The sequence below is a fragment of the Peromyscus leucopus genome, chromosome 23 (genome assembly GCF_004664715.2).
Source record: "Peromyscus leucopus breed LL Stock chromosome 23, UCI_PerLeu_2.1, whole genome shotgun sequence".
NCBI classification, from domain to species: Eukaryota; Metazoa; Chordata; class Mammalia; order Rodentia; family Cricetidae; genus Peromyscus; species Peromyscus leucopus.
In genome coordinates, this window is record NC_051082.1 from 13,819,258 (window position 1) to 13,842,046 (window position 22,789).

The window sequence follows — 22,789 nt, forward strand, 5'->3', positions numbered from 1 at the left end:
ATGAGTCTGGACAGCAGAGGGGTAGAGATATGCACAGGGTAGAAGAAACCACTGGGAACACGAGGGTGAGGAGCTGGGACTGAGGACCCCATGGCAGACCCAAGCTGATCTCAATGTGGGAACTTCCAAAGGGTCAGGGGTTAAAGAGTAAGGGTCAAGTCAGCCTGAAAACGACCTTGGTTCCACACAGTAGCATTCTTGGATATGAGCGAGCACCGCCGTGGAGGAGTCGTGTGGTACGTGCTGTCTCTGTAGTGTGGACTCCATATGGCTTGGGTACATTTCCACAACAGCAGAAAGACTGAGAGGATCTGTGTGTATCAAAACGAGCTGAGGGAGGCCAGTGAGCTGGCTCAGTGGGTACCAGCACTTGGAGACAAGCCTGACCTCCAAATTCAATCCCATGTATGGGGGGCGGAATACCGACTCCCACAAGTTGTCCTCCAACTCCCACGTATGTACATGTGTACACACACACACACACACACACACACACACACACACACACACACACCCCAAAATAAATGGATGTAACAATCATCTGTCCCCTAAGTAGGAAAAAGGGCAGCAGCTGTGTATACTTCAACAGCTTCTCAATAAGATGAGCTTGCTACAGTTGATGACAGCTTCCTTTAAAAACGAACAAACAGCCGGGCGGTGGTGGCACACTCCCTTAATCCCAGCACTCGGGAGGCAGAGCCAGGCAGATCTCTGTGAGTTCGAGGCCAGCCTGGGCTACCAAGTGAGTTCCAGGAAAGGCGCAAAGCTACACAGAGAAACCCTGTCTCGGAAAAAAAAAAAAAAAAAAAAAAGCCCAAACAAACAAACAAACAAAAACCCCAAACAAACAGGGTATTACTATGTAGTTCTGGCTGGTCTGGAACTTAAACTTACTATGTAGACCAGTCTGGTCTCAAACTCAGAGATCTGCCTGCCTGCCTCTGCCTCTGGAGTGCTGAGATTAAAGACCTGTATCCCAATGACTGACCGATGACAGCTTTTTTTCCCTTAGTCTGTGAATTTGAAATCCAAATCAATCAAGACACAGCATGACTGCCATGGGTGCCTGAACTCAGGCTGACTGGAGGTTTAGGTCTCTCCACCCACATGGGCTAACAACTTGCAAGCCGAGGTATTAGCCCCAAACTAGCTCCTCGCTTATGACGATTCCAAAACATTAGACCAGATAACTGAATGACCGCCACCTGCTGCCGGGATTCAAGAGACACACAATCCATGGGGCATGGTGGCACATGCCTGTAATCCTGGCTTTTAGGAGGTTGAGAGAAGAGGAGGGGTGTGAGTCAGTCATACTCTGTTTCACACAATAAGAGACAGACATTAGTACACACACACACACACACACACACACACAAATAAAATGAATGAACCAAAAAACAGAATTTGAGGGCTGGAGAGATGGGTCGAAGGCGAGGCTCACAGCCAGAGGGCTTGAGTGTGGTTACCAGCACCATGTCAGGAGGCCCACAACCTCTCTGAACTCCATCTATGCCCTCTTCTGACCTTTATGCGCCCCCATACAAACAAATGAATGAATGAATGAATGGATGGATGAATGAATGAACGTACAAACAAACGAATGACCTTCAGGGAGCGTGACTGCTTGAAAGGAAGGTGTGAAATATAGGGAGCAATGGTGAGCACTGGTAACCATGAGGTGAATCTAAACCAGACATGGCCTATAAAGTAGGAATTAAGACAGTAAAAACCCCATGACAGCTACTCTCAGAGATGGAGAGATAAGAAGAAAATAGAATGCCAGAGGGCACCACCACCTGTGTGTGGGGAGGACTGGGGTGTTCAATTATTCTAAAAAGTCTGTGTATTGGTAAATGATGCTACTTAACCTTAGTGTTTATTAAGTCAAGAATAAGTTTGAAAAGGTGGAAATTATAATTAAAGTAGAAGACAAAAGAGGACAGAAAGGAAGGAAATAAAGGAAGAAAAATCGGCTCCTGGAATGGAAGGGGACAGGAAGAACTTAAGCAAAGAACCAGCATGGTACGCAGGATACACGAGAGGGAAAGTGCAGACACCCACGATCCGAGTAGACGCAGGGCAGCACAGTCACACAAAGGCCAGCTCCCTGTGTGCAGGACACACAGCACATCACAAGGGCACAGAAGGCTGAGGGAGAAGAACTAAAGGATGCACACCAAAGCAACATGGAACCTGTCTCACCAGCTTCGTGAGCAAAACCGCCCCAGGAAAAGCATCAAGAGTAACCAGAAACCAGTAATCAGAAACCAGAAAGAGAAGACATAGCTCACCAGGAAAGGATTTCTGTCTGTTTGATTTTGTGAGCAGTTTTTAGGTGTGGTAAAACACACCACACATGGAGTTTATTATCTTGGTGATGGTGGTGGTTTTTGTTTTTCAAGACAGGGTTTCTCTGTGTAGCCCTGGCTGGCCTTAAATTTGCTCTGTAGCCCAGGCTGGCCTCGAACTCAGATCCGCCTGCCTCTGCTCCTGAGTGCTGGGGTTAAAGGTGTGCGCCACCACCACCTGGCAATTTTCTTGTTTTAAAAAAACGTTGCTAGGAGCAAGTGGGAGAATGTCAAGGGTGTCTCTCCCAGCTACAACAGTGTGACATAATCAAAGCACACAGGCACACACTGAAAGACAACACTATAGTAACAAACTCTGCTGCCAGAGGAGGCGAACAAGTTAAAAACGGTGAGAAGAAGTTAGTAAGACCAAACCAAACCAGTTTCCTCACTTTTCAAGGTGGGAGTTAATAGATGCTATCTGAGGAAATGAGTGATTAACACAGCTAGACACAGAATGGCTAAGACAAAACCACAAGCTAGAACACACAGTCACAGCTTTTAAAGGGGAGAAGGCCTTACCGCAAGGTAACAGGGCTTCTGTAGACTGGGGATTTAGCAGCTTAGTGAAGGAACTGGATGGGACACGAGGCCGGGCCTTAGGCCTGGGATGGAGAGAAAGCTGCAGAGGGGCGTGGCTGCCCCTCTATAGCAGCAGCCTCTGTGGTCCAAGGTGACCTCAATTCCCTTCCACCCCAGGCTGCTTCAAGGGCTGGGTTGCAGGTGTCTGCCACAGGCCCAGTTCCATTCGGTGCTGGGGACTGAACCTGGGGTTCTGTGCAGGCCAGGCAAGCACTCTACCAACTGAGATCTGCATCCCTACTCCATTTTCTTTCCCTTAAACAATTCTGTGCGGCTTGACCTATGTATAGTTTTGGGTTTTTGTAGTTTTTTGAGACAGGATCTCCTGGAGCCCATGCTGGCTTCCAGCTCAAGATGTAGCTACAACCAAGGATGACCTTGGACCTCTGGTCCTTCTAGCTCTACCACATTCAGCTTAGCTTTACTTTTAAGAGAAAAAAAGCAACGAATCAGTAAAAAGTATTTCAAGAAAACTAAATTATCAGCTTATATACTTTAAACTGATATATTAGCAATTACATGTAATTATTTCATTTAATTACACAGCTATACAATTGCCTCTAAGAGAATAAACTTTTCAAGACGCTGTTCTAGTTACAGATGACATTTATTTATTTATTTACTTATTTATTTATTTATTTATTTATTTATTTATTTATTTATTTATTTATTGGTGTTTCAAGACAATGTTTCTCTGTGTAGTTTTGGTGCCTGTCCTGGACCAGGCTGGCCTCGAACTCACAGAGATCTACCTGACTCTGCCTCCCGAGTGCTGGGATTAAAGGCGTGCGCCACCAGCTGCCCATAGTTACAGATTATAAAAATCTAGATAAATTGTAGTTGTAAATCTTGAATTGATGATACACTTGATTTTAAATAGTTGTAATATTCAATTTTAGAATGCATTCTAAATGTAATAGGTAGTTGTAGAATTCCCTAAATACTTGAGGGTAGCCCATTAAAGTTAGAAGTTTACAATATTTTAAAATACTCTTGGTCTTTAAACATATGATAGTGTCACCAGGCATGATGTGACGGCTATACAAATACTACACAATAGAAGAGAAAGACCATGTCTTAAAAAAAAGAAGAAGACAATTCCCAGGCTAGAGTCAGACCCTACTTTCATCTCCCATTTGTCTCTCTGCTAAGCTACTAAACCTATCTCCGACTGCATGGCCTTTTCTGTAAGAAGCAAAGTCTGTCTAACGGATTCCAAAGTCTCTGTGATTTTCCACTCCGGCGCTGACGCTGACAGATGGTGTTCACGTAGAGCTGGTTTTCTAGTTCCATCCTCAGGCACAGGCAAAATGGCTCCCACTCTGCCGGGCGGTGGTGGCGCACGCCTTTAATCCCAGCACTCGGGAGGCAGAGCCAGGCGGATCTCTGTGAGTTCGAGGCCAGCCTGGGCTACCAAGTGAGCTCCAGGAAAGGCGCAAAGCTACGCAGAGAAACCCTGTCTCGAAAAACCAAAAAAAAAAAAAAAAAAAAAAAATGGCTCCCACTCAGATGTACAATTACCACAGAGAATGATGAGGGAGTAATTGCTAACGGCAAATGGCAGAGGCCGCTGGATCCCGCTGTGGAGGGCTTATCTTCTGACCGTCCATCTTTAAAGCAGTGGCTACACTCAGCATCCAAGTAACGGCACCTGGACTTACCCTGCTGTCTTCTGCCTCCCCAGGCCTGCCAGGACAGTAAGCCTGCCATCGATGGCTGACTTTAGTGATGCCCTGCCTTGACCGGGCCACAGAGAATCGGGCTTAATTCTTACAGCTCTCAAACGCAAATGATTTAAAAGAAAATTTTCATCTGGCTGCAGTCTGTATTTCTATTTGAATTCCTCCTCCTCCCCAACCCTCATTAATTTAAGACAAAGTAAGTAGCATCAATTCAGTAAAACCTTTGTGGGCCACATAATCACTGGCTTATGTCACAGCAACGCAGGAACAATAATTTCCTTTCCATTTTCTCCCAATAAAATACTCCGAGTCCCCCAGTCCATCTAAGCAGGGCAGAGCTACACACACTTCGGAGTCAAACTTACCTGGCACCTCTCCCGCAGCTGTCGAAGTTCTTTTATAACCGGGGCCAGAGCTGACTTCTTTTCTGACACCAGGGAATTCAGTTTCTTCACCTGTCATTCAAAACAAAAAACATGACATCTACAAAAATGAAAAAAAAATGCTACATACATAAAAATACTATTGCAGTTAAATAAAGACTTAAAGAAAATAAAACCTGTCAATCACCTCAGTGCGAACTACAGGAAAGGGATTTAGTAAATGTTAATTTCCTTTTTCTTTCTTTTTTGTTTGTTTGTTTTCTTTTTGCGGGGTGGTGTGGTGTGGTGGTGGGGTGGGGGGTGGGAGGCAGGAGACAGGGTGTCATTATGTAGCTCTGGCTGTCCTAGAACTCACTATGTAGACCAGGCTGGCCTCGAACTCAGAGAGATCCTTTCGCCTCTGCCTCCCAAGTGCTGGAACTAAAAGTGTGTGCTACTACGCCTGGCTAGTAGATGTTAACTTCTTTTTTTTTTTTTTTTAAGATTTATTTATTTATTTATTTATTTATTAAGTATACAGTATTCTGCCTGCATGTATCCCTGCAGGCCAGAAGAGGGCACCAGATCTCATTACAGGTGGTTGTGAGCCACCATGTGGTTGCTGGGAATTGAACTCAGGACCTCCAGAAGAGCAGTCAGTGCTCTTAACCCCTGAGCCATCTCTCCAGCCCAGATGTTAACTTCTTAGCAAGGTGAAATGCCACTTACTGGTTCCAAATGTCAATGATCACGATTGCAAAACATGATGAGGAAATGTTTGTAATCTAACACTGATTGCATAAAGAAACTACAAAGTTACCTGTATGCCACTATAGTGATACAGTGTTAAGACACATGCACCCCAGGAGGTCATGTAAAATACACATAAATATGCATGGGTGAGTCCAATATACTTAACCCGAATTAAGAGCAGGGGTCCTGAAGGCCTCCTCTATACTAAATACTAATCTTTTTTTTAGGAACTAGACTTGGGCAAAACCAGAAAGTTCTAGGATAATACCCAGGATAGTCTCTGAGTTTGGGGGCAGCAACCATTTACCAATAGTGAAAGATGTCAAAATTATGACACCTGATGAAAATGTCCCAGCGCATCTGGAGGACAGCGGCCCTGAATTGGAACATCATGGGCATCCACAGTGACGAGTAATTCTAGGACTTATTTTTACCATAAATCCTTCTTTAATGCTATAGTAAGATACAAGGTATACACTTTTTTTTTTTTTTTTTTTTTTTTTTTTTTGGTTTCCTGGATCTCACTTTGTAGACCAGGCTAGCCTCAAACTCACAAAGATCTGCTTGCCTCTGCCTCTCGAGTGCTGGGATTAAAGGTGTGCGCCACCACCGCCCGGCGGTATACACTGTTTAAGCTGAACAATCATATTGCAATGGAAAAATTCAAGAGATTGATTTTAAAAAAATAGATGAAAGAATGTAGGAAGAGAGTGAAGTCTTGAATAAATGTGTGTTGCTGACATGAGCCAAGGACCGACGCCTGAGTCCCCAGGGAGGGACAAAACCTTCCTCTGGTCTAAGTGGGAAAGTCGACAGTGTGTGCCGAACATGTCCACCATGGCTTTCTCCCTGTGGCTGTTTACAGTCTGAAGACTGCTGCCCTGCAGGGACCTGCTCCTATTGGCTTGACCCACCCCCGGTGCAGCGGCATATAGTCAACAGCTAGGCGTGGTGTGGGGGCTGCAGCCTCCCTACCCACGAGCTCAGACCACCTGCCCCCCTTTTCTGCCCACGTGCCTGTGTGTCTGTCTTCACTCCCTCACCGCCCCAGCTAGCTCAACCCCTGGAGCCATGCAAGCATGTGGCAAAAGAGTATAAAGTAAACACTGTATGAAGACTAATATTTAAATGTTTAACTGAAGATTAGACATAAAAAACCTGCCTTCTAACCATATAAGTCAATAAAATAAACAAGACAGAGGTGTCTTTACCATTTCAGACATGTCGTCCAGGGTTCGGCCTTTCATCTCATCAACCTCACTCTTGAGGGCCGACACCCTTTCTAGCTCTTCTTGGGTGTAACTGTACCCAGATACACCCTTCTTCTCTTCAATGGTTCGCTGGAAGAAATGAAGGGCCATGAGTGTTGACATCTTTTTCCCATGAGAAGCGCTTTCTATTTCTGTTGAAAAGTTGTGAATGATAAGTTTGCAGAGAGACAATCTGCCCTCACCTCACTTATTATTTCATCCAGGAACACGTCTTTATTCACTCTAAACCTACATTCACAGATGCCACGCTCTCTTCAGAAGCACAGGAAGTATATCTAATTTCAGACTCTCAAATAACACTATATTCTTAGTGTGGAACCTGAGCCACATGGTGTACTCAGTAAGTATTTGGTGAAGGCATGCATTCCTAAGTGACAAGTTGCATTCATTCACTTATCTGGCACTTCTGATATACTAGCTTTGGTTCTAGGCTCCAGTGGAGAGCAGCAACAAAAAAGAGAGAGACTCCTCCCTCAAAAAGCTTATTTCTAGTGGAAATAAGTACACAATACAAAGATCAGTAAGTAGACCATATTCAAGGTGAAGACTTAAATCATAAGGTTATTAGAGAAAGTGTATGACATCTGAGTAAAGCTATGAGGAAGTACAGAAGTGGGACCCCCCCCTCCCCACTATGGAGTTTGGAAGAAAACATGTGAAGGTAACATCCTGGAAGACGAGAGGAAAAATGTGTTGCATATGCACGTGTATGCGAGGTTGCATTTGTGTGGAGACCAGAGGTTGACCCCAGTTGTCCACCATAGTTTCGTGAGACAGTGTTTCTCGCTGAACCTAGAGCTCAGCCATTTGGCTAGCCTGGCTTGCCAGGGAGCCCCAGTGGTGGTCTGGTCTCTGCCTCCCTGGTGCCAGGGTCACGGGCTTGGACTGGTGCACGTGACTTTGACTCGGGTTCTCCTGCTCACAGGGCAAGCAGTTGACTGACTGAGTCATCTCCCGAGTGCCTGAAAACGTTCCAGGGAAGAGGGGATGCTCAGCTACGTTACATGCTGCTAAAAGGTTGATAAAGAAAAGGACTCACAATTGAAGGTACTTGTGATCTAATGAGAAGTTTCGGTGGCATGGTAAGTTTTAAAACCTTATTGGAGGCAGAGCAGTGGTGGCGCATGCCTTTAATCCCAGCACTTGGGAGGTAGAGGCAGGTGGATCTCTGTGAGTTCAAGGCCAGCCTGGTCTACAGAGTGAGTTCCAGGACACGCACCAAAACCACACAGAGAAACCCTGTCTCGAAAACAACAACAACAACAACAACAACAAAAACCCCAAAACCTTACTGGAAGCCAGGCATGGTGGCACATGACTGTAGTTCCAGAGCTCAGAAGACCGAGGCAGGGGGATCAGGAGTTCAAGGCTAGCTCTGACTACATAGTGAGTTTTAGGGCAGCCTAGTCTACACAGAAGACCTCATCTCAAAGAAGAATAAAAAATACCATTGGAGAATATTCCAAACAGGTGGTGGCTGGCGGCGCATGCCTTTAATCCCAGCACTTGGGAGGCAGAGACAGGAGGATCTCTGTGAGTTCAAGGCCATCCTGGTCTACAGAGTGAGATCCAGGACAGACACCAAAACTACACGGAGAAGCCCTGTCTCAAAAAACAAAAATAAGTAAATAAATTCATTCCAAAGGGTTGGATTTCTGGGCTGCCAACAGGACTAGACATAAAGAGAAGAAGGAATCACAGAGAAAAAGCTTACAGTTCTGTACACAATCCGTGGACAGGCAAAATCAAACCCTAAGCTGTGCACACCTGAGGAAGATACTCAGAAACCGGATATGACTGCTTAAGAGAGGGACACAGATGTCAACATTTTCACCATACGAGGGAGACAGAGGGAGCAGCTCAGACTTGTCAACATCTGGGGTGCTGGTAAGTGCCCCGTCCTCCAGCCAATGCCTCAGAAGGGCTGCATCTCAGAAGTACAGGTATAACCTCACAGTCAGATCTGGGCCCAACAGTAACAACCAATTCCAAGGAATAAAGTCCCTGATAGAGGCATAAGGACTGTATCCTTATGAATACTGAAAACTAGACAAATATCAGCTCTAATGACATCCTTCAATTGGATTAAAGTGATCTGAAAGGGAAAAAAAATTTAAATCCTGCAAGGCGGTGATGGCGCACACCTTTAATCCCAGCACTCGGGAGGCAGAGGCAGGTGCATTTCTGTGACTTTGAAGCCAGTCTGATCTATGAAGTGAGTTCGAGGACAGCCAGAGCTGTTACACAGAAATATAAAAAACAAAAACAAAGACAAAAACCAACTCCGTTGGAAGGAAAATTATAGCCAGGGCCATGAAAATATAAACACATGGAGCCTGACAGCCAATAAAAATTACAGATAAATAAAGAAAGGTAGCAAACCAGGCCTGGAAAGATGGCTCAGAAGTTAAAAGCACTGGCTGCTCTTATAGAGGACCCAAGTTTGGTTCCCAGCACCCACGTGGCAGCTCACAACCATTTGTAACTCTAGTTCCAGGGGATCTGATGTTCTCTTCTGAACCCTGTGGACACCAGGTACACACGTGGTACACATACATATATACAGGCTAAAGACTTATACACATAAAAAATACAATAAATCTAAAAAAATAAAAGAAGGTAGCAAAACACAAAACAATCAACAATCCAAAGTAACTCACTATGAGAAACAGTAATAGGGAATGAAAAAAAAAAAGAAAGGAAAAAGTGAAACACATAATCAATAAGACAAAAAGGGGCTGATGAGATGGCTCAGGGGTGAGGGCACCTGCTGCAAAGCCTGGCGAGTATGATCCCTGGGACCCACGTGGTGGAAGGAGAAAACAGACTCCTAGAGGTTGTCCTCTGACCTCCACACATGCCGTGACACACACACACACACATGAACAAACATGACTGACAGACAAATGTAGTATCAATAAGAATGGCCATGGGGAATGGCGACGAAGTCTACCATAGAAGTAAGTGGAGTTCAAGTAAAGGGAAGAGAAACACTAATGACCGGGACAGATACAGTGGAATTAGACATCCAGAGCACAAGAGGAACCTGAAACATCCCCAGATGTTTGATTGTAAGTCAAGGCCATGGGAATTAGGAAACAATCTCAACAAAAATGCAACTATTACTGTCGGTCCTGAAGCGAGTGCTGTCGGGATCCATGTTTGGTTCATGGTAAATTTTCAGTCCTAAGTTCTCGGGAAGCAGACCATGCAAATCATCACGAAGGGCAAAGTTCATATTGTCAACGACGTGTGAAATGCCCTTGACCTCTGCCAGCACTGCTCGGTCACAGCAGCATCCTGATGAAATAGCTTCCCCACGGGACAGAGAGGGAAAGTGTCCCACAGGAGAACGGCAGGGACCTGGCATTCAGAGGAGCTCCACGGCAGGGTTTCAACTCTCACCTGCCAACCACATAACCCAAACATGAGGGCAAGGCTGCAGGCAAACTTCCCCACAGCGCCTTCCCTGGGGATTTCTTTCCAAAGCTCCTTGGAAGTGCATGTGTAGGCCATGATAAATAATGTTTTACAATCACTTTCTTGGAATGATAATTTTACTCATATTAACTAGCTAACCAAAAGAAAAACCAACTTGGGCTTCCAACATCTATTAATAACCCCAAAGTTAGCACACATATTTTTAAAAGGCAGTGCTTACTGCTGCATTAAAAAATAAATGAATCAGCTTATATGACATCTCTGTAATTAGTCAAAGAAAATTAATAATTATATGATTTTCCAGTAAAAACAATGACCTCAGCATAAAGTTACAAGTCATAAACCTCTTGACATTTGTATTTTTAGCAGCCAAGATAAAACAGTATTACCAGTTGATGCTGAATGGTTTCCTGACGTTGCTTAAGAAGTTCTTCTGTCCTTTGCAAGAGACCAAATTCAGCCTTAAATTCAGCTATTATCTGATGCTTCTTTTTGAAAACTGTACTCTTGCTTCGAAGTTTACTGACATATCTCTTGAACTGCAAAAAAAAGTACCCAAGCATTATAAATAAACACATTTTATTAGAAAGTTTCTCCTCTCTACTTAGCAGTCCATGCATCACAAATACACAATAACCTAGTTTTCTTAGAAAACTCATACAGACGGATTGCTTAATATTTATGCATTTAATGTGTGTTTGTATGTACCACATGCAGGCAGGAGACAGAGCAGTCAGGAGAGGGTAACAGACTCCTTGGAACTACAGTGACTGTTGGTGTGAGCCGCCACATTGGTGCTGTGAACTGACCCTGGTTCGTCTTTGTTTCTCCATGAAGTCCTGGCTGTCCTAGAACTTGTTATGTAGACCAGGCTAGCCAGGCATGTGCCACCATGCCCAGCTATGAACCTGGTTCCTCTGTAAGAGCAACAAGTGCTCTTAATCACTGAGTCATCTCTCCAGAATCAAGACTAACTGCTTAATTAAACTCTCTCTCTCTCTCTCTCTCTCTCTCTCTCTCTGTGTGTGTGTGTGTGTGTGTGTGTGTGTGTCTTCATTTTCGAACTCAAATATTCTGAATTCTTTTTTTGGAGCTGAGGACCGAACCCAGGGCCTTGTGCTTGCTAGGCAAGCGCTCTACCACTGAGATAAATCCCCAACCCCCTGAATTCTTATATAGAAGCTTTTCACTTAAAACTTCATAAATAAATCAGGCAGTAGTGGCACACACCTTTAATCCCAGCACTCGGGAGGCAGAGCCAAGCGGATCTCTGTGAGTTCGAGGCCAGCTTGGTCTACAGAGCGAGATCCCGGACAGGCACTAAAACTACACAGAGAAACCCTGTCTTGAAAAACAACAAACAAACAAAAACTCACCAAAAAACAAAACAAAAACAAAACACAACTTTATAAATAAGGAAAAAACAATCAACTAACCAACCAAACAAACAAAACAGAAATTCAACTCTCTAACAGTACAAAGGCCTAGAGAAGGAAGAGGCCATGAGTAGCTCTGGCCTGGTCTCATCATGGAGTTTCATGAATGACTGTGTTCTGCTAGAAGTTTACTCGATTTTCTGGGCTCAATACAGAAAACCAGGGTCGGCCACAGTGACTACTGTCACCTGAGGAGTAGACTGTGGCCATTTCCTTAGGAAGCATCTCAGACACAGGATAGGGACTCATCCTAAAATTTAAGAAGTTAAGAATACTGCATAAGGGCTGGAGAGATGGCTCAGTGGTTAAGAACACCAACTGCTCTTCCAAAGGTCATGAGTTCAGTTCCCAGCAACCACAGGGTGGCTCACAACTACCTGTAATGAGATCTGGTGCCCTCTTCTGGCCTGCAGGGACACATGCAGGCAGAATGCTGTATACATAATAAATAAATCTTTAAAAAATACTGCATGAGAAACTACTGAAGAGGAACACTTCTAACACCCACTCCTGTGATGGACCACTTCTTCTTTTCTAAGTGTGTGTTCCTTCCACCATAGGCAGCATTTCATTGAATATATGATGAAATCCTATCGTAAGGACCCGTCTGCCATAAACCACTTCCATAGAACAGCAAGCTCCTGTATTACTCAACGTGAGACAGCTCGTTAGCAACTGCAGAGAAAGCACACTGCTTTTTTGTTTTATTTTGTTGCTGGTGTTTTGAGACAGGGTTTCTCTCTGTGTAGCCCTAGCTGTCTTGGAACTCACTCTATAGACCAGGCTGGCCTCGAACTCAGAGATCTGCCTGTCTCTGCCTCCTGAGTGCTGGGAGTGAAGGTGTGAGGTGTGCCACCATGCACTACTTAAATATTTGCTTTTTAAAAACTTTATGTGTATGGCTGTGTAGCCTGCATGGATGTCTGTGTACCATGTGTGTGCCTGCTGCTGGTGAAGGCCAGAGAGGGCGTTGGATCACCTGGAACTGGAGTTATAAATGGTTGTGACCACCATGGGAATTGAACTCATGTCCTCTGTAAGTACAGCTCGTGGTCTTAACCACTGAGCCATCTCTCCGGCCCCACAATATTTTTATTTCATACTCAGTAATGTTGAAAATGTTGCTTCACATAAACACACAGGACAAAATGTCAACAGTATGTTTATGGCCATCTCTCAGAATTATTGAAAAATTTCTCTTAATCCTAGGCTAAAGTTAATTTACCAATATTTTTCAATGAAATTCAAGACCGTAACTCACTCAGCCATTTATAAGATCAATAACTGTAATCCAATCCAATCCAAAGATAAACTGATTTGATACTTACACACTGAGGAACAATGGTGGGAAAATATGAAGTCTGTGTTTTCTATAATCAGACACTATGTTTCTATAACAGCAGAAACTTTTGTATGGACAGTAAAAACATTACCATTATTTTTTTTAATTATTTATTTTTATTTTATGTGCATTGCTGTTTTGTCTGCATGTATGTCTGTGTGAGGGTTCTCTGGAACTGGAGTTACAGACAGTTGTGAGCTGCCATGTGGGTGCTGGGAATTGAACCCAGGTCCTCTGGAAGAACAGTCAGTGCTCTTAACCGCTGAGCCATCTCTCCAGCCCCCAACATTACCATGTGAGCCATGGTGTGACGGTGTGTGAAGTGCAGTGTGTATTGTGTTGCAAACAGGGCTGCAGAGAGGTCCTGCAACACAACGAGGGTCAGCGCTGCCCAAAACACTGCAGATGCATCATGTTTGGACATATTTGATTTTGAATTCATTTCGGTTATTGCATGTTCAAAAAGATTTTGCTGCTGTCAAATTTTTTGTGACCCCCAAGCTCTGCTACATCACCCCATGAACTTAGCATCCACAGTTTCAGAAAATGAGATGTAGATGATGGAAGTTCAGAATACTTTTCCTTCTTTTTCTTCACAGATTTTTGAGATAGGGTCTCCCTCTGCAGTCCAGGCTAGACTGAACCTGAACATGACACTCTGGCCTTGGCATCCTGAGTGTTGGTATTACAGGCATGTGACACCACACTGGGGTTAATTATGTACTGGGGAGTGGGAAGACTGACTGTCTCAGTGTCTCTTGTAGCCAGGCTGGCCTCAAATTCACAAGGCAGCCAAGGCTGGCCTTGAACTGATTCTCTTGCCTCCACTTCCCAGGCTAGGATCACAAGCATGCACCACCATGCCTGGCTCTCCAAGTATTTCTCTATAATGAGTTAGTCTTGCTACTCTGGAATCCAGCCCCCACACAGTGAATTTTCAATGGATGGATTATAAAAGTGGCTCGAAAAAATCTGAGCCATAGCAAAGTACCTAGTCTAATAACTTGCTAATTTTCCTTTTAAAGCATAAATGTGGAAGCCTGATATAACCGACTCAGAATCCCTAGAGTAACTAACTATACATTCTATTAAAAGTGTCCTGGGCAAAGCGCCCAAAATGAAATCAGCCCTGCTCATCTGCTCTCATCCTGTGTAACATCTAGGCCAACTTCCCTTCTCTATCTTGCTCTGCTCCACAACTATTTTTAAAAGCTAAAAGCTAGAAATGCTTTGGAGGAAGAACAATTCCACATATTACTCACCATACTATACAAGAACTGGTTATTATTTGGCATTCATTGTACCGTCTACCCAGGGGAAGGGTACAGCCAGGGTCACATGAGTCACAGTTCCACACAAAGAAGCAATAGGTGGCCATTTAGCATCTAAGTACTCTACTGCTTCTGGCTAATTAAGGAGAAAGAAACACATCACCAATGTTTTCAGTCCACTGTACATTCCTTCTAATTACCACTTGGGCTTTAGGTTATTTCTGGGCTTTTAAATATCATACAAAACAATACAAACACACTGATTCTTCACTTTATTTTTTTTGAAACAAGGATCTTGCTATGTGACACAGGTTGGCCTGCAATTCCAGATCTTCCTGCCTTCTGAGTGCTGGGATTACAGCCTTGTGTCGCCACGCTAGCCTTAAATACACACTTCACGATTTCTGTAGGGTATTTTTCCAGAAATGGTCAAAAGGAACATGCATTTCTGATATTCTGCCAAAGTGCTCTGCAGAAGGCTATTTATAATACTTTTACAGTTGATCTGAAAGTGAAGCAAGCATCCTCTTAACCCTGCACGTCTCCATTAGGAAGCTCGGTTTTTCATTGTTTCTTGAGCACCTGCAGGGATCTTCCGGAACAGCCTGCTTGTCTCTGCTTCACTCTGTCACTGGCCTGTTGTGTTACTGCCTTGTGCATCTGGAACAGGGATTCTCAAACCTTCTGCTCTCAAATACCCTTTATGTAATCTTTTTTATTTTGCCCAGGCTGGTCTTGAACTCATCATCCTCTTGACTCCTTCCAAGAACTGAGATTACAGAAGTGCACCATCATGCCCAGCAACCCTCTTAAAATGATCAAAGATCTCAAGATTTTATGTAGCTCTTATGTGGTGATAAATTGTGTCCCCCAATGTATTGTGCCCCCTAATAACGCTTATCTGAGGATCAGAGGAAAAAGCCAGCCACTATAATACACATAGAAGTCAGGCAATGATAGCACACGCCTTTAATCCTAGCATTTGGGAGGCAGAGATCCATCCAGATCTCTGTGAGTTCAAGGCTACACTGGGAACAGAGCCAGGCATGGTGGCACACGCTTTGAATTCCAACACTAGTTAACCATAAAGATCTGGAGGTCTGTACAGACGGGCAGGAAGTGACAGAGCTGGGCGGGGAAAGGAAGTGATGTAGCTGGGTGGAGAGAAGAAGTGAGATGGCGGGCAGGAAGGCATATAGGTGTGGGTATACAGGAAGTAGGTCTTTGGAGACTGAGGAGCTGGTGAGGTGAGATTGGCTGTGGCTGGTCCTATTCCTCTGATCTCTCAGTTTTAACCCCAATATCTGGCTCCAGGTTTTTATTAATAAGACCATTTAGTAATTTGTCTTACAGTCTTTTTTTTTTTGGTTTTTCGAGACAGGGTTTCTCTGTGTAGCTTTGAGCCTGTCCTGGATCTTGCTCTGGACCAGGCTGGCCTTGAACTCACAGAGATCTGCCTGCCTCTGCCTACCGAGTGCTGGGATTAAAGGCATGAGCTGCCACTGCCTGGTTTACAATCTTATCTATCCATAGTTACCATACTAGAAATGGAAATCAGCAGCGTGGTATACCACACATTCTAGAACACAAGAAAAAGCAAGCACATACTCTGTTAGCCCCCACAGCAATGGTATGCTCACGTAGGAAGCATCTATAAACTCTGTCATGTAGTCATGAGAAGGTCAGAGGAAGAACTACCTCCCTTTCCTGGTTCAGAAGAACGACAGTGGTCCCTAGAGGGATGGCCAGTGACGATGACTCAGCAGCAAAGTGGCATGGCCAGAGGGCCCAGAGACCAAAGGGAAACAGAGGAGCGGGGAACTGTGTAGAGGTGGAGCAGTATGAGGTGCTTGGAGTATTTATGCAAGTGAGACCAGTAGGCTGAATTCCAAGGATGGGGAATGAACTGAGGAGCTAAAAAAATTCTTTTTTAAAATTTTATTGGTGCCAGGTAGTGGTGGCACCCGCCTTTAATATCAGCACTTGGGAGGCAGAGGCAGGCAGATCTCTGTGAGTTTGAGGCCACACTGGTCTATAAAACGAGTTCTAGGACAGCCAGGGCTACACAGAGAAATCCTGTCTCGAAAAATAAACAAACAAAAACAATTTTAATTTTATTTGCATGACTGGTTTGTTGCACATATATATGCGTACTGTCTGTGGGCCAGAAGAGGGACCTGGTCCCCTGGAACAGGAATTATGGCTGCTAAGTGGGTGCTGGGAATCGAACCCACATCCTCTGGAAGAACAGGTGCTCTTAACTACAGGGCCAACTCTCCAGCCCCAGCATATCTCGTTTTATATTTCTAGTCAGAAACTTTTAAACTGGCAGCTGCAACTGAGGAAACTGAGAACCAAAGCCCGGTACACTCTGCTCCCCATAATCCACCTCTGCAAATAATTCAGGAGGAACTAGTGACAGGCAGGACTGAGCGAGAATGTTTTATCTGGATGGTTTCTTTACACTAGGAACCCTATGATTCCTGTATGTTATTTCTCACCTTCGTTATAACTTTTACTATTGAATACACCCAACATTATCTTAAGGTGTTTGCTTTCTATAAGAATTGCTTCTCCAGGCTGTGGGAACTGGGCCAGGAGGAAAAGGATAGAGGTGCCAATGCTGGGCACTGAAGGTACCCAGAGGCAGGGGCCTGCTGTGGCTGCAGCATTGCCCGCAACACCCAAGCGGTTGTGTACCCTAGCAACTGGGCCCTCTACTACCTGAAGATTCAGTAACAGCCGTAACAGGCTTGTGCTGACTGCCAGTACGCCCTGGAGCGTGCCTGGCAGTCTGTGAAGGCACACTTCTTCCTGGGGCAGTGCTAGCCGGATGTGCCCGGTGAGGGTGAGGCCACTGCCAGTCTGCAGCGAGCCTATACCTCGGCCAAGGGGCAGCAGCTCAGCTTGCAGATGACATCCCTTAGCTCCCTGGCATCAGCAGCAGCACCGGAACAGGACTGAGGCAAGGCACATCCACCAGGAGAGTGAGCTGCAATCCCATCTCCCCAGGCTCGGTGCTGCGGAGACCGAGAGGGCACTGATACATCCTCGGAACCACGAGGGAGGGAGGCAAGAGTGATGGCCACATTCAGGCCCAGCAGGCCGACATGGAGGCCGAGTACAACAAATACATGGCAGACAGAGACGAGCTCTTCTCTCGGGGGGACAAGCAGGGAAACAAGGAAGAGATCCCTGAACACTGGTGTGGCAAGACCAGCTCTGAACTGATGTGGGAAGCCCGCAACACACCCATCGGCATCACTATGCTGGCGAAGGATGCTGGGGAGCAATTGTAGGTGGGAGCCACCGAGACCTGGAGCCCTCTGACCCAGGAATAGCTCATCTCCAACTCAGCCATGAAGGAAGTCATTAACAGATTCTTCTATGAGGATGGCTGGCTAGAAAACGAGTGAGACCCCATACCCTGTCTGGCCTGGCGCCCTGGTCCGAGCTCCAGTCCCTGTACATAATCTGTGCACCTGGGTCTGCCTTCCTCCCTCAGGTCTGTTGACGGGCTCTAAACTGCTCTCTCCTCCCGCTTGCTGGACCATGACCCTCCCACTTCTGGGCTGGAAAGTGGGTGAAGGTGGGCTGATCACCACGGTTCTGTCTATAGTCACTGTTATCACCGCTGTTCTGCATCTGCGAGCACTTAGAAAATAATTTGCTTTAAAGTTGTTCTCATTAAAGTAACCCCAGACTCATTTCAAAATGGAATTGAATTTTACAAGTCTCAGACTGACCAAGGAGGTAAGAAATGAACTCTGGAGGAAAGGTGGTAATGAAAGTTATATGACTCTTATAATATTTATCTCTATATCATCAAACATAGGTTAAAATATCAACAGTGTAATCCCGTGTTTAAACAAGAACACCTTGGTCCTAAATGAAAAGGCTGATATTTTTAAGTTGATTATTGTAAATAAATGATCTTTTGTTGTTGGTGTTTCATTGGGTTTTGAGACAAGGTTTCTCTGTGTAGTCCTGGCTGTCCTAGAACTCGTTTTATAGACCAGGCTGGCCTTGAACTCAGAGATCTGCCTGCCTCTGCCTCCCAAGTGCTGGAATCAAAGGCATGTGCTGCTACATCCAGGTAATAAAGCATCTTAATTTAAAACAGTAGTTGAGAATTTTATTCATAGGTTATGTCTGAAAGATAAAACCTAGGCCAGGCGGCCCATGTTTTTACTCCCACACTGGTGAGGCAGAGGCAGGAGGATCTCTGAATTTGAAGCCAGACTGGTCTACACAGTGAGCTTCAGGACAGCTGGCCTGCACAGAGACCCTGTGTCTAAAACAAAGACAACAGGAACAAACAGCCCCCCAAAAAACCCTGAGTGTTCTCTGCTTGTGAAAGTTTTTAAAAACGTTTCAGGGAGGGGCTGGAGAGACAGCTCAGAAGTGAAGAAAGAACGCTTGCTGTTCTTGCAGAGGACCCGGGTTCCTAGGAGTCAAGTGGTGGTTCACAACCATCTACAGATCTGGTTCTAGGGGATCTGTGGCTCTCTTCTGACTTCTGAGGGCATCAGGCATATGTGTGTGTGTGTGTGTGTGTGTATGTGTGTGTGTGTGTGTGTGTGTGTATGTGCTCCACATACATACAAGTAGGCAAAACACTTATACACATTAAATAAATAATCTTTAAAAATTGAACTAGCTATTTACAAGAATAATTTTGAGCGGGTGGGGGACAGCTTAGGAGGCGGAAGTCCTTGCTGTGCGAGCCTGATGACCTGAGTTCAGTTCCAAGAACCCATGCAGAAAGCCAGATGTGTCCGTGCACATCTGTAATCCTAGCATTCCTGCAAAGTGATGGGAAACAGAGACAGAAGAATCAGCAGGAAGACCCTAAGCTACACTGGTGTATGCAGTACAAAGACAAGAGACCCTTATGTAAGAACAAGGCAAGAGAGAACCAACTCCCAAAAGTTGTCTTGTGACTTGCACATGAGTGCTAGGCACGTGCATACTTGCACTTGGACACATAATACATAGATACATAAATCTTTCATGAAAAGAAATCAGTTCTGTGCTAGTGAGACTTCTCAGTGGGTAGAGGCACGTGCAGCCATTCCTGACAACCTGAGTTCGAACCCTGGGACCCAAGAGTGAATGGAGAGAACCAACTCCCTCGTGCTATCCCCCGACCTCCAATAGTGCACCGTGGCACACAAATATACATACGTGTGAATAAACAAAAATGTCAATTTATGCCAGCCTGTGTTGACTACCCAAGGGAAGCCTTACCCCCCATGAGGAGGGGGTAGGATTGGGGGGTAGTGGGAGAAGGGGAGAGAGGGAGAACAGGAGTTAGTATGTAAAATGAAAAAAAATTTAAATAAAAAAAAAAGAGCTACAAAAGAGGAAAAAATGTAAATTTAAATTTAAAATTAAAAGAGTGACTTCAAAAGGAACAATTTAAAAATATTTTAAAAGATGAAGTGTTGTGTTGTGTGTGAACTTGCACATGTGTGTGGTTATATCACACTGATTCGGGCCCTTACGTTTAAGCAGCAAGCACTACTGATTCACTTTCTCAGCCACAGAAATACTTTTAAAGGTGTGCCTGTGCCTGAGGAGGAGGTCAGCAGAAGGAGGCAGATCCCTGAGAACTGGAGTTATAGTTTTGAACCACTATGTGGATGCTGGGAACTGAACCTGGGTCTTTTGTAAGAGCAGCAAGTGTGCTTAACCTTAGAGCCATCTCTCCAGCTCCAGGCTTTAAAAAAAATATTTACTTTATTATTATGATTATGATTATGTGTGCTGGTGCCCAGAGGCCAGAAGAGAGCATCGGGTTCCTTGAGGCTGGAGTTATGGGCAGTTGTGAGCTGCCTGATGTGGACTCTGGGAACTCTGGTCCTCCGAAAGAGCAGCAGATGCTCTTAACTGATGAGTCATTTCTCCAGTCTACAGGAGTTTGAAAAAAAAAAAAAAAGTAGTCATTTTAAAGGGAGGTTTTTTTTTTTTTTTTTTTTTTTTGGTTTTTCGAGACAGGGTTTCTGTGTAGCTTTGTGCCTTTCCTAGATCTTGCTCTGTAGACCAGGCTGGCCTCGAACTCACAGAGATCCGCCTGGCTGTGCCTCCCGAGTGCTGGGATTAAAGGCGTGCGCCACCGTCACCGGCTAAAGGGAGTTTTTAAGGTAAAGGATATAAGCAACAAATCTTTGCAAGATTAAGATAAAAGCTTCTCTTTATGCACGGTGATGGTCACTCAAACAAATGTGCCATCATTAAAGTAAAATACAAAGCTTGCCACTGGGTGGAAAAATGCATTAGAGCAGCTAGCAGTAATCATATGTACCCCTCTCCATATGGAATCCAACACTGTCATTTCTGACAGATCGGCCCTCATTCTCCAGGCCTAGATCAGCAGGAATAATGCTTTATGGTTTAGGCCAGTAGGTGCTAAGTGAGCACTCTCATCTATCTGCATGCATTGGATGTGGGTAATGGATTAATGATTTACAGTGTTAGCTCTGCCTTTAGGACCAACATTACAGACTCAGCTCCTTTGTGATTAAAATGGAACGTGACAAATGTTCTTCTCCTTTTATCTACTCACTGTGTTTCTAACCTTTTACAGGAATGATCCGCGTCTGGGCTAACCTATTTCCCTGACACCTTCCAAGCTTATTAGGAACCACAAAAGAGTTACCGGATTCTCAACCTCACTGTGCACACTTACATGAAAACATGAATCTGCCCCTGCTGAAAACTTTCTGCTTCAAGATCTGGCATGAAAATTATTTTCTAAGTTAATTAGCTGGAAGAGTTTTACAAGACAACTACACAAGAAGTACTTTCTGCTGCTCAAGACTATAAAGAGCTAGCTACGCATACTTTAAAATTCCACCAAACTCTCCAATATCTTTTTGGAACAACTGGACCAGAATGAGTACTTTTTGTTCTCAAATCCTATTAGTGCAACATCCATGCCATTTTCCATGTCTTAATTAAATCATATCTTTGTCAATTGCCTTGCCAACTGACACGTATGACTTCTTTATTTATTTATATTCTATAGGACTCTACAGGCTTGAGGGAGCGAAGGAGGAAGGAGATAAGACGCCACCATCTACAAGCAGCATGACTGCGTCCAGAGGCAGCATCCCCCACTGGTCAGCGTCTGCTGTTCTGTATGAATTCAGGCTGTCTACTTCTGCAGATCACCCACAGGCTCGGAAGTGTGCTCTCGGAGCGGCTACCTGTTCTAAGCAAAAAGACAATGTTTCCAAGCAACCTTGTTTTCTGCTACAATGGCTGCCTGTTTACAACACTCAGCAGAACTAGTGTGACATAAACATGTACACAAATTCCATCCCAACCTTTCCCAACCTGTTAGTATTCCATTTTTAACTTTAAATGAGAAAGGCTCAGCAGCCAAGCATGAACAACGTGATTCTGTGCATACGGTAGTGACTAGTTAACCGCATTGTCTTTGCAGTCTATGATGAACAATGGGATATATGCTGTAGCAATCAGCCTTAAGTGACATGCTGGCCCAGGACCATCTGTAAGAGGGTTGATCACACCCTCCCAAGTCTCTGGGAGTCTATTAGGGATCAGACCACCTCACAGCTGTCACTGTTCTAATGAAGGCTTCAGCTGCTGTCCCAGTGGTTTTAATGCGCCAGGAAAGAGATGAAGAGTTTTACATCTAAAATTGCATGCATCATATACTATTTCTATTACTGTAAGCTGAGCCAAATTTATTTGGTCCTGTTTTGTTCTATCTCTTGGGAAATTTTAGGAGCCGCAGGCCCTGCCATGATAAAGAGCACAATGTGATTTGAAAGGTTCTAAAAATACCTCAGGTTTGCCTAGGCTCCCTTGAAACGGTGGATGATTCAACTACAAGTGTCAAAATGTGGTTCCTGAGTCTCCGGGAACTGACAGCTGCGGCCGCTCTTGCCAGGATTCCCTTATCTCTGCGCCGCTTCCCTTTGAAGTCGTTAAAGAGATTTCATAATCTTCCCTATTTAGCTCTAGGATTTCTGGTGGTAGCTGCAGAATGCGATGCTTGGCTGTGTCTAAAGCCACTTATAATAGTATTTGACTAAGCACATTTTCCAAGTTGCTAAGCTTCCTGTGATGGCGAAGGGAGAAAGGGCAACCGGCTGCAAACCAGCGGTGACCTCTCCACCCATGGACCACGGGAACTGGAGCCAGAGGCTTGTTAGTGGCTCTGAAAAAATTCAGACCCAAAAGACGTACATCACTCTGAATGAAAACCCTGGGAACACAGTCTAGAAGCGTAGGTTGTTGACTAAGAAATGGCAGAAATCATAGAAAAAG

At 44.6% G+C, this 22,789-nt stretch overlaps 1 protein-coding gene across 3 annotated transcripts in view; it reads right to left on the bottom strand.

The window, feature by feature from the left end:
• Window positions 1-22,789, bottom strand: part of Ift81 (intraflagellar transport 81) — a 71,350-nt gene that overhangs the window by 12,369 nt on the left and 36,192 nt on the right. For all 3 annotated transcript variants that reach the window (XM_028885888.1, XM_037198693.1, XM_028885889.2), the window contains 3 exons: window positions 10,829-10,978; window positions 6,939-7,067; window positions 4,978-5,067 (listed from right to left, as the gene is read on the bottom strand). In XM_028885888.1, the coding sequence (XP_028741721.1) occupies window positions 4,978-5,067; window positions 6,939-7,067; window positions 10,829-10,978 (369 nt within the window). The remainder of the gene's footprint in view (window positions 1-4,977; window positions 5,068-6,938; window positions 7,068-10,828; window positions 10,979-22,789) is intronic.